A 13,071-nucleotide genomic window follows, 5' to 3' on the forward strand; every position below is an offset into this window, starting at 1 on the left:
TGATATAATTATTTTGGTATGGTAAATGATCACTGAAGGTGAACATGACAGATTAGCAGCCACCATGTGTGACCAAATGTCTGCCAAATCTGGTCCTGCGCTCAGTGTAAATAAAGTGGTTGGAACTACAAGAAATATAATAATACAGTTTAGTTTAGAGTACATATATAAATATGAGCGACTGAAGCCTACATACTATCATTCAAACTTTAGCCATATACTGTAGGTAATATATGCAATTAATGCCACTCTACACTCTAGCCCATAGGTTCTGAAACTCTGTCATTATGACCCGAAACAGTTCATGTTTTCAAGGTCTACTAACAGAATCACAAGTGAAATAATTAACTCCACCAGTGGATATTTTCAAATGTGTCAGTGAGCAATGAATACACCTGTGCACCTGCTAGGTAACCTGGAAAACATCAACTGTTTGGGGTCCTGAGGGCAGAGATTGAGAAAAACTGCTCTAGCCTGATAGCATTGCATGACTGACTGTAGTTATCCATTACTTACCGCATCAGATCTTTTTTTCTTTGCAACTTGCCCACTGTTTTCCTCCTGATCATCAGGCCTCTCTGTCGGATCATTACCCAACTTTCTCTTTCGAGACATAGCTTAAAATAAATAAATAATTAAGCAGATGACATTATATATTTACCTAGAGACCAATTTCTTTATTTACTTAAAACATTCTATTATGATAACACACACAAATATATACATGCACATTTTATTTTACTCTGGTGTTCTAAGAAATATGTCAAATCGAAAACATATTTCATTATAATATATATATATATATATATATATATATATATATATATATATCTCAGTCCTGGTCATCCTGTGGCTCTCCAGCTGTTGTACAACTATATGTCCCAGCATGCTTTATCAGCTGATAGGTGGAAGGGTATGCTGGGACTTGTAGTTTCACTACAGCTGGAGCGCTACAGGTTTGCCATGCCTGGTATAAGGTGTTTGGAGGTCCACTATTATAGTAAGCCTCATGGTGACTTACATTTTTTCATTTCTGTGTAATATAACCTGGTTTGACCAACAGCTTCAATTTACTGTATAAATCCATTTTGTATTATATTATGAGGCTACCTTAGTGTGCTTAGAAAGTTTCTAGGTGTACTTAGGCCAAGTCCAAACAATAGGTAGGGGTAAATAGGAGCCAATACTGTCCCATTGCAGTAGCACAGTGTGATCTGGCCAACCACCTAAGTGGGCAAACCAGCTAATATCCAGATGCTTGCTGGCTCAGGGTGGATCACTTCCTGGCCATTTGGTTTGGGAAGGTGGTCACACAAAAAACAAGCTGATAGTGGTCTTCCTTTGGATGGATTTACTGGCATGCCTTATCACAATATGACACATTTTGGATTTAACAAACATATAACACCTTTATTGCTAGCTTTAATATTCATGATTGGTCATCCTACCACTTACAGTATATGTCAATTTCCATTTATGAAACCTCCAATATCATAAAAGGCAATTATCAATGTTGTTAATTGGTTTAGGACCTAGATTGTCCATCGCCCATGCAAAATGATACGTATCACTTTGTAAAAGAACGACATACTACTGAACTGAAATGGCAGGACGGGGGGTTGGAGTGGGTGGAGTAGAAGTTATACCAAAGAATTTAGCCACATCACAACACATCTACTGCCATAATAGAAAAGCATGTGTCAAATCAGTTCCTGTCCAATAAGGGATTTTGTACATGACAAGATAATGAGGCACTCAACTGAACTACTGAACTATATATTTTGATTAGAGAGAAAATGCTTTCATTGCTTTGATCATCTACTGAACTTGAGGACACACCTGGGGCAAAATACCACTATAGCTAATAAAGGGTAAATACTTTTGTGCATTAATTTACCGAGGTTAATCACAGACTAGCAGCCACTAGAACACAAATAATAAATCATTTGGCTTCATTTTTTTTTATTCAAAAATAGAATCAAAACCCATCTGGAATATTCCAGTGTGTGTACCCCAGAGCAGATTTCTGATTATCATATATATTTGCTAATTTATCATTTTATTGAATACTCTGAAATCACATTGTGTTTATTATAATCCGAATGACCTAAAAACAGATGTTAAACAAGATTTCATGTGACTAACAGAAACAAAAAAAAAAAAAAAAAAAAAGAGTGCCTGAAGTTAAATCCCTTACTATTACATGTAAACATGCCTCCTCCTGTTTAAAACCTTTTAAATATGGGCAACAGCTGTGAGGTGGAATGGCAGAGAGCCCCACAGGTCTGTGTGTGGAGACTCGCTTGTTGGCATGGAGCACAAGTAGGAGTAATATTTACGCACTTTGAGTACAATACACAAATACTTAGAGGAAGTTGTCAAGTGATTATTTTTGTGCGTTCCAAAAGCACTCGTGGTAAAGTAGAAACATAAGTGAGCATGCAGACAAAAAAAGGAAAGGAAAATATGGAAGAGTCTATAACTGGATGGATAATAGGTACTTTATAGTGTATAGGCTGTACACAAAATGCATGGCCTTATTCAAGCTTTTATAGTTTATTTGGCTTAAGTTATAGATCCATTCATGGTAAATAATCAAGCTAGGCAATGGTGACACTAGCAATATTTTTCACATACCCTGGATTAACTAAATATAATATATGCTTTTGAAACTTACAGCCTCTCCTCCACAATATTTTTTTTTTTTTTTTTTTTTTTAAGATTGCCATTTACTTGAAAATGTGATGCTTCAGAAGTATGTTGTTTTCCTCTACCGCTATGATCATTGAATGCACTCTACGTACCTCACTTCTGTTCAATAAAAAGTGGAATTTAAAAAAAAAAAAAAGGTGTCATTATGGTTGCAGTGTTTGAATGCAGTCCTATTTGAAGACTAGTGTATAATGCAGAGTCACCTGGTGGCTACATTTAATACATATTGTGCTCACAACTCCCATATTTCATTTTTAAACTATACTGTAGCATCATTTCAATGTGCTGCTATCTACCAGCACTTTTAATAACAGACAGGAGCACCAATTCATATATTATACCAAATTATACTGTGCCACTTGAACACAATGCATGACAGGAAACAGAGCCTCTTTCAGTTAAAGATGCTGCTTGCTGACAGCAGTTTCGTGAACCACTGAACGATGCAGCTTAAAGAGAATACAAGGATGCTGAGAATAGAGAATTGAATGGGTACCATTAGAAAAAGTTCCTAGCCACAAAGGGGGATCAAACAGTCACTAACTATTTGGTTACAGTGCAGGTGGGAGTGCGTGGAAATGTGTTTGCTTAGCTTGGAGCCTAAGGAAACTGCACCATTTGTCTTACTCTTTAGATGACCCAATTTGTGGTATTTTATGCCAGATTTTAGATTTACATCTTGAAATGAAAACTAAATAATTACTTTCAGACCAAACCATTTTTTTTTAAACTTCATCTGTTAACAGACACCCCTTACCATAGTTTATACACATGATCACTTCACAAAATGTACAGAAAATTCCATATATCTATACTATCTGAATACATTTTCCTGAATAATAAACTTGCATTTTCTTTTTCACAAAGTACTAATTTAAAAAAAAAAAACATTATTGCACAATTATTAACATCTTTTCATCCCACAGAAACCAAGAAATACCATGGACCTCCAACTTAGGGTTATAATAATCCATTATGAAAGATGGCATACATACATTTCCAATTTGTACATCATTTGCTTCAGTAACATAGTATATTCTCAAGGGTCAACATGACTGCTCATCTTGTAATCAAAATAATAAAAAAACAGCAATATACCTTCATCATCGAAGCGAACTACACCAGCAGCTACAGCACCCTCCAGTGTACTTGTGGATCCAATCAGCTGAAATAATAACAGTTAAAACGATTACACTTAGTTCCATTATGACAAATTACAGGGAAAAATAGGAAAAGTTCCTGTTACAGTAAGACACTTTAAATCTATACTGTTACCAATGCAGTGTTTTATAGACTTTCAATTCATCTGAGATTCATGTTACTATAAGGGGGGGGGGGGGATAATGTTTTATTGCAGACATGTACCACATAAAAGGCTAGTCTCTACACAAGTAATATGTTACCACTGAGTAGCAGCACAACAGGACGGAAATCCACAAACCCTAAATATCAAATCATCCTTCCCCAATAATTCAATATAAACCGTGAGTGCCCCAAAATAGGAATACTTTTTTTTCATGTACTGTTCTACACTGGGTAGCAGTGTAAGACCACTTAGCGGGTGTTTGGAAGGCACATTACTTCTAATAGCTCTTCATTGGTCCTTTGAGGGAAAATTTCTTTAAGTTTCTGTAGTTTTTCATCTTTGGTATCATTCTGCAGATGAGGTACTTTTGTTGCAGTAGTCCTTTTTGATGGAGGGTATTCATCCTCAGAATCATCAGTGGCAGATTCAGAAATACCATTCCTTAATGAAAAGCACAATAGTTCAAATAAAACAAGTATATAATGGGATCCACTGCTAAGTGATATTCATAACTCAATACATTTGGTTTAAAAAAAAATTAAATAGTCAGAAAAGTAAAACAAACAAACCAAACAAACATTGGCAGTACTGATTGGTTGCATAATGAAAAAGTAGAAGTAATTTTACCTTGCAGAGGGAAAGGGGAAATCATTGACAATAGTATGTAGAAAAAAATGTATTGACAAACCAACTTATAGAGAAAATATAAAAGCTATATATTGAGCTACAGTATCAGTAAAGTTGGTGGTGCTGCCCTGGGTCTAGCAACAGTATTTTTATACATTTATAAAGATTGTATTGAACCACACTCATAACAACTATAAGCAGCCCAAAACTTCTTTCCATGAGAAAAACATCTCAATCAGTGTGATTTCATATAGTTTGAGATTTGATACCTATGTTTTACAAAAAAGATTTCAGCAGACAACAGATCTTCCTTTGCCTTGCTTTTTCTTAATGTAACCCTGATGGGTTATAAAGCTCTGCTGACTAATCATATTATGTATTAATTATATACTTATTGATTAATAACATCTCATCCTACCGGGTATTTTTGACTAACTCCAGCCTTATTCCCCTTTTCTGTTCTGGGGACATATGATATACTATAGTGTATTACTGTATTTCTAGACATATGCATTGCTTAGTAATAAGTTTTCGTGAGTGTAGTTCAATACTATCTTTTTAAATAATTTTTTCATTATACCTTTTCATTACAAGTAAAATTTAATGTAATATTATCACATTTTTTGAAGCAGAGCCCCCACAAAAGGATCCTTCCTTGTTTAGTGCTTTTGCCACTTCTCTTTGGCAACAAGACTGTAGTGAGTATTTGGATATAATGAAAAAGTAGTTAGATATCTGGTGTTGATAATTTACTTTTAACGCTATTATAATAATGCCAACATATGGTACAGATCATTCAGCAGTTGCCTTCTCTGTTCACAGAAACAATCACTGTACAAATAGCTATTGACATGCAGTGTCACTGGCAATCTCCTAAAGCCAGTGGGTAACCAGGTTTAACAGCAGGGGTGTATCTAGGTATCCGAGCGCCCCTGGCAAGGTAATGGACTGGCGCCCCCCTCCCCCCATAATTTCAGGAAGTGCCCCCAGTAGTAGTGCCCTCTATGCAGTGCTCCCATCTATGCAGTGCCCCCAGTAGTAGTCACCCCTATACAGTGCCCCCAGTAGTAGTCCCCCTATACAGTGCCCCCAGTAGCAGCCCCCCCCTCCATAACGTGCCCCCAATAGCGGTCCCCACAATACAGTGCCCAGAGTAGCGACCATCCCACAATAACATGCCCCAGTAGCGAACCCCCCTATACCGTGCCTCCTAGTAGCCACACTCTCTTCCCCCCCCCCCCCGTGCTGAGCCAGAAGAAAAAGAAAAAAAAACGCACACAGGATAAAAAAGCAGCTTACCGGATCCCCGCCCCTGCCGACATCCGCCGCTGTCCTCTCCTCCGAGCCCGCTCCCGCTCTGCACTATGGGATGGAAGAGTGGAAGAGACATCATGACGTCTCTCCCATCACCCGCAGCAGGAGGGTGCCGGAAGGCGAAGCTCATGAGTGAGCTCCAGCCGGCTCCCTCCGTGGACACAGCAGCTGGCTGCTATAACAGACAGCCGCCGCTGGCGGCTGTGTGTTTGATACTGTGTAGGGCAGACCGCTCTCACTGGGGCCCGGGGGGCTAGTTCCAGCCCCTGGTGTATTCCACCCATTGGATGCTGGTGGCACTGCCGGATGGCGCGCCCCCCCCCCCCCCCTTTGGATGGCGCCCCTGGCAAGTGCCATCCTGGCCAATGGGCAGATACGCCCCTGTTTAACAGACATAAATATGTACATAAGCTCAAGTGTTTAAAAGTAACACCAATATTTATAAATCTTACAAATGCATCCTATGTATAGAATTATGCAGTTATTCACAATGATATCCATCTCTAATCTTCGCAGGACATGTCAGATAGACAGACAAACAATCATTTGGGACAAAAGCAGCAATCAGTAAGTCAGGACACTAATGTGTTAAGGAGCACACCTGAGGTCAGTTCTGTTAGACCACAATTTTCAATTCAGCAGTATCCATTCACTGTACATCACAAGTAAAACTTTAGACTCAAGGGAGGGCAACAAAAGAACCCCAAAAAATTATTTCTAAGCCGACCCATTGGGCTCCCTGGGGTTCCCCAAGTAATTTGATATCCCACTCAGAGAGCAAGCAATGAGCAGGTTCCCACACTACACCAGGCATCTGTAAACAGTCAATCTCCCCAGGACTATGCTGAATGTAAAACGTGACCAGATGAAAGATAAAAACACAATTTAATATTAATAAAGGGAAAAATAAAATGTTTTGCTTCTCTCTATTTATCAATTTGTATATACTGATTTAAATTTCTAAAATTGTATGGGCATTTGTTTTTCCCTTTTTAATATTAAATGGTGTTTTATCTGGTCACGTTTTACATTCAGCATATTAATTATATAGCTCATTTTATTGTGACTCAGCGCTGCAGTTCCATCATTGTTTAGTATATTACAATTACGTTGCATATGTATAATATACAACACCAAAAATGGAGACCCAGTCCTTTGGTAAAAGTCTGGTGGGGATCTCTCTCAACTATCACCAATTGCATTACAGAAACTGCCTCACCTTCTCTGACACTACTAAACTCATATTATGAATCCTCCCAGTCACTTGCCAAGAATACCTTCTCTATTATCTACCTAGTGTAACTACAAAGCTGCTTTACAATAATTTCTCAACCAGCTGCATCATCTTCCCTTCCTCCTTCACGTTCCATGACTTGTACTTCAAAAATAAAATCGACCATATTTGATAAGATCTCATGCCAGCGCCTACACCCCAGTGATACATAAGAAGTGTACTTTGGGCTGGTAGAAATCTAATGAGAGAGATGAGCGACGTTTCACATCTTCCATACTACAGCATTGTACCTTTAGGTAACCACTGTATCATGCTATCGTGATAAAGGGATGCAGTAAATTGTTGTGTAGTTCTTTCAGTTAACTATTTAAATTGTGTACTTCAATTAATAAAACAAAAACATACTGGAAAAATGATTGTCCAGATTAATGCACCAGGCACAAATGAAGAATACATGATAAAGACTGTGATAATAGGGCAAGTGATGTAGATGACTGTTGTACTCAGATAGATGTCATGCTACACCTCCCAGCAGGAGTATCAACTTTTCTTTTTCTTCAGGACCTCACAGCTGCCTGCCAGTAACAGCTGTGTAATGACATGAAGAAGCAGTGGGGTGAAACCATATGATACATACAGAAAGTCAGGTCATTGGCCCTCACTGCTCTAAAGATCAGCACAACACTAGCACTTTGGATCAAAGATGAGTCAGAATTTTGTCTATTGTTCAATTATAGAATTCTCAGTAGTTGAGACCATATGGATTGTTGCAGCTTTAAATTAGTCAGGGCCCAATGATCTAAAAAGAAAGACCTTTGTATTCTCTAGGCATGGTGCCTGTAGAATTAGCTGAGTAATAGGGGAGAGAGCTTCACTATAACATTTTGTAAAATAGTTGGTATAATCAGAAACACTACATATTACTGTATGTTATTAACAAAACTTATTTATTTCTTGACAGTTATTTATATAGCGCGTACAAAATAAAGATTCTGTAAATATTCCTTAACAGAATATTTCAGTCATTCACATCAGTCCATGTCCAAGTGGAGTTTATAATCTATGTTCACTACCACATGTACACACATGCAAGTACATTTTTAGTCAGAAGCCAATTTACTTATCAGTTTGTGTGAGTTTCCTTCCACATTTCAAAAACAAACACATGAGAACATATAAACTCCACACGGATGGACCATGGCCAGAAATGTAACTCATGACCGCAGTGTTGTGTGGCAGTAATGCTAGTAATACTATGCCAGTGTTTCCCAACACCAGTCCTCATGTACAGCAAACAGTGCACATATATTATAGATCTCCTCATTATTGACATAATAAGCTCCACCTGTGGATCTTTAAAATAGGTCATCCAGTAATGAATACACTTGCGCGCCAACTAGGAGATCTGTAAAACATGCATTGTTGGGCTGGCTACAAACTTGGCCGACAAATCGTGTATATCGGCTAATGTGTACGCACTATTGCATGCTCCCAAGGTTTGTATGCGACGTGCTGCATGGCCAACTGGAAGATAATGCATGCGATTAGGTGCCAATCGTGTAGTGTATTGCCAACCGGTCAATATGTTGGTCCAATTTGGCCAATTTTGACGTCATGTGTTGCCAGTGATCTTTGTAGTGTGTATAGGCGCAGCAATAAAATCGTATATGATCAAACGATACAATATATTGTTCAGTCGTAAGCTATATTGGACAGTGTGTACGCTTAATATCGTATGTTCTGGCCTCAAGGGAAATTGGATGTAAAATCGGTCCAAATACAAGCTGTTCAGGAGTGTTCCCACCTGTAGGGGTCCCTGAGGATCTGTGCTGTTGCATTGCATTTTAAATATCACTTTAAGCAGCTGAGAGGACATTTTAGTCATGTGAAAAGATTGCTCCAGCCACTATAAACCCAATAATAAATAAACTCACAGAGTGGTTTGACATAATCCTATATTATGGTGTACTTATGCAAGTTCTCATGTATGTGTATTTACAGTGCATCTGGAAAGTATTCACAGCGTTTAACTTTTTCCACATTTTGTTATGTTACAGCCTTATTCCAAAATGGAATAAATTATTTTTTCCATCAAAATTCTACACACAATACCCCATAATGACAACATGTAAAAAGTTTTTTGGAGATTTTTGCGAATTTAATAAAAAAAACAAAAAAACCTAAGAAATCACATGTACATAAGTATTCACAGCCTTTGCCATGAAGCTCAAAATTTAACTCAGGTGCATCCTGTTTCCAATAATCATCCTTGAGATGTTCCTACAGCTTAATTGGAGTCCACCTGTGGTAAAATCAATTGAATGGAAATTATTTTGAAAGGCATACACCCGTCTAAGGTCCCACACTTGACAGTGCATGTCAGAGCACAAGCCAAGCATGAAGTCCAAGGAATTGTTTGTAGACCTCCGAGACAGGATTGTCTCGAGGCACAAATCTGGGAAAAGGTACAGAAAAATATCTGCTGCTTTGAAGGTCAAAATGAGCACAGTGGACTCCATCATCCGTAAATGGAAAAAGTTCGGAAACCACTAGGACTCTTCCTAGAGTTGGCCGGCCATCTACACTGAGCTATCGGGGAGAAGGACCCTAGTCAGGGAGGTGATCAAGAACCCAATGGTCACTCTGTCAGAGCTACAGCATTCCTCTGTGGAGAGAGGAGAACCTTCCAGAAGGACAACCATCTCTGCAGCAATCCACCAATCAGGCCTGTATGGTAGAGTGGCCAGACGGAAGCCACTCCTTAGTAAAAAACACATGGCAGCCCGCCTGGAGTTTACCAAAATGCACCTGAAGGACTCTCAGACCATGAGAAACAAAATTCTCTGGTCTGATGAGACAAAGATTGAACTCTTTGGTGTGAATGCCAGGCGTTCTGTTTGGAGGAAACCAGGCACTGCTCATCACCAGGCCAATACCATCCCTACAGTGAAGCATGGTGGTGGCAGCATGCATTTATTCATATACATAAAGGATTGTGCCAAAGAATTAAAAATACAGAAAATGTATTCCTGTTTAGTAGAAAGGACACTGATCACACCCACAACTTTTAGTCCATACTTAGCTTGAGTAAGCACAGCTCCTGAAGGAAAAACACTTGGGAGGCCAAAGTAAACAGCATAGGACAGTCGCGCTGTATATAGATGGTAAAATTCACCGATAGCGGGATGTCCCTTTTAGATGTTGATCATCCAGTAATAGTCTGGGTCCTCAAAAGATACAGTGTTCATATGTGGTAATGTCCCAAATTGTAGTATGCAGGCTTACTCCCAGTGTACTGGTCCTTTAAGGCTCCATATGATTTGGATTGTGCAATAGTCCTTTAAGGTTCCTCCAATATGTAGTATAGAAAAGTTGGGGTGATGATCCTTGGTGGCGCTCATCTACAGCACCTGGTGTTCAGAGGTGGTCTTCCATCCAAGTACTAACCAGGCCCAACACTGCATAGCTTCCAAGATCAGACGAGATTGGGCATGTCCAGTGTGGTGTGACTGTAGCTTATGTACAGCACCTGGTGTTCCCAAGGTGGTCTCCAATCCAAGTACTAACCAGGCCCAACACAATCATTTATGTATATGAATAAATTGTATATTTTTCATATCTAGACGATTGCTATACCTTGTTTTCACAATTTTATGTTCTAACAATTCTAGCGCTACTTTTTGTTAATTGAGGATAGAGGGAAAGATGAATGCAGCAATGTACAGAGACATCCTGGGTGAAAACCTGCTCCAGAGCGCTCTTTTTTACACATTGTCATTATGGGGTATTATGTGTAGAATTTTGAGGACAAAAAATAAGAGATATGGTAAGATCTTACCTTTGTTATCTCTATTTCTACGAAGTCCATACGGATCCACAGAAGACCTTGGGCTCCACAGGAGACCTTGGGGTATAAGTTAATGACGTCAATCGTCGAGCACCTCAATAGTTAAATTTGTGCTCCCAGGATGCACCGGGCTCCTCTCCTATACCCCGCCCCCAGGTCAAGGCACCTCAGTTTCGTAACAAGACAATTGCCGGAGGAGGAGGAGAGAAGGAAGAAATTCTGGAACACTCAAGTATCACATTCTCACATACAGAAGGAGACGGAAAACCGGTGCCCAGAACACAGCCCATCTGCAGCACAGGTGCGACAGGGCGGGAGTCCTGTGGATCAGTATGGACTTCGTAGAAATAGAGATAACAAAAGGTAAGGACTTACCAGATCTCTTATTTTCTACTGCAGGGTCCACAGGAGACTTTGGGGATGTCCCAAAGCAGTCTCCATAAGGGTAGGGATGCTCCTGTGCAGAAAGGAGAATCCGCCACCCGAAGGAAGCATCCTGAGAGGCAAAGGTATCAAATGCATAATACCTTAAGAATGTATGGACAGTAGACCACGTGGCCGCCTTGCACAGCTGAACAGCAGAGGCGCCACGACGAACTGCCCACGAAGGACGCACAGACCGAGTAGAATGAGCCTCAACAGAGGATGGTACAGGAAGGCCCTCATGAAGGTAAGCCTCTGAAATTTCCAGGCTAATCCAGCCTGCCAAAGTCTGCTTAATGGCAGGCCAAACAACGAGTCCGACTTCTGAAATGAGTTGGTACTGTCCACATAAGTTTGTAGAGCACGTACCACATCCAAAGAGTCCTCATCAGCTGAAAGGTCTGAAGAGTTAAAAGCTGGTACTACAATTTCCTCATTAATGTGGAAGCTGGATACCACCTTAGGTAGGAAACCAGGGCGAGTACGAAGAACCGCCCTGTCCCTATGAAAAATCAGAAAGGGAGGGCGACATGAAAGAGCCCCCAAATCTGACACCCTTCTGGCCGAAGCAATGGCTAGAAGAAACAGTTTTAATTGTGAGCCATTTTAAGTCCACTGAGCCCAGTGGTTCAAATAGCGGTCCTTGTAGAGCTCTAAGGACCACAGTCAAATCCCAAGAAGCCACCGGTTGGATAAAGGGAGGTTGGATGTGAAGCATACCTTGCGTAAAGGTGTGTACATCCGGAAGAGTAGCAATCCTACGGTGAAACAGTACTGACAGGGCAGAAACCTGCACCTTGAGAGAAGCAAGGCGAAGACCGTGATCTAAGCCCGCCTGTAGGAATGCCAAAATCCTGGATAATCCAAATGTCTGAGGATTATAACCTCTGGGGCGACACCATTCAAAGAAGGTGTGCCACACTCTGTGATAAATTCTCGCAGAAGCAGGCATGCGAGCTCTGAGCATGGTGTTCACCACCAAGCTGGAAAAACCACTGGAACTCAAGAGGGCAGTCTCAAGAACCACGCCGTCAAAGACAGGCGACTCAGGTCCGGGTAGAGGCAAGGACCTTGGGACAACAGGTCCGGACGTTGAGGCAACAGCATCGGAGTGTCTATGGATAGACTCCGAAGATCTGCGTACACCAGTGACGTCTGGGCCACGCTGGAGCTATCAGCAGTAACATGCCTCCTTCTTGCTTGAACTTACGAGTCACCAGAGGCAGAAGGGAGAATGGATGAAACAGGTACGCGAACTGGAAGGTCCATTTGACCAACAGAGCATCTACCAGCAGAGCCTCCACTCTTGTTCTTGAGCCGTACCTTGGCAACTTGTGGTTGTGCTGAGATGCCATTAGATCTACTTCGGGAAGTCCCCACTTGTTCACCAGAAGCTGAAATATCTTCCTGGTGAAGTGACCATGCCCCCGAGTGTACATTGTGACGGCTTAGGAAGTCTGCTTCCCAGTTCAGGACTCCCAGGATAAACACCGCCGATATGGCTGGGACATTTTCCTCCGCCCAAGTCAGGATGCGGGACACTTCCATTAGTGCTGCCTGACTTCAAGTGCCTCCTTGGCGGTTTATGTAGGCCACTGTGGTGGCATT

The 13,071-nt window shown here is 40.6% G+C and overlaps 1 protein-coding gene and 1 pseudogene across 1 annotated transcript in view; both read right to left on the minus strand.

Moving 5' to 3' along the window:
* Positions 1–13,071, minus strand: part of SMARCAD1 (SNF2 related chromatin remodeling ATPase with DExD box 1) — a 136,312-nt gene that overhangs the window by 87,325 nt on the left and 35,916 nt on the right. Inside the window, exons 4-6 of the mRNA XM_088464429.1 lie at positions 4,294–4,459; positions 3,811–3,877; positions 517–617 (exon numbers count right to left, since the gene is read on the minus strand). Of these exons, the coding sequence (XP_088320555.1) occupies positions 517–617; positions 3,811–3,877; positions 4,294–4,459 (334 nt within the window). The remainder of the gene's footprint in view (positions 1–516; positions 618–3,810; positions 3,878–4,293; positions 4,460–13,071) is intronic.
* Positions 10,592–10,710, minus strand: LOC148535163 (5S ribosomal RNA; annotated as a pseudogene).

This window comes from Taudactylus pleione, unplaced genomic scaffold (genome assembly GCF_031769625.1).
Source record: "Taudactylus pleione unplaced genomic scaffold, aTauple2 ptg000055l, whole genome shotgun sequence".
NCBI lineage: Eukaryota > Metazoa > Chordata > Amphibia > Anura > Myobatrachidae > Taudactylus > Taudactylus pleione.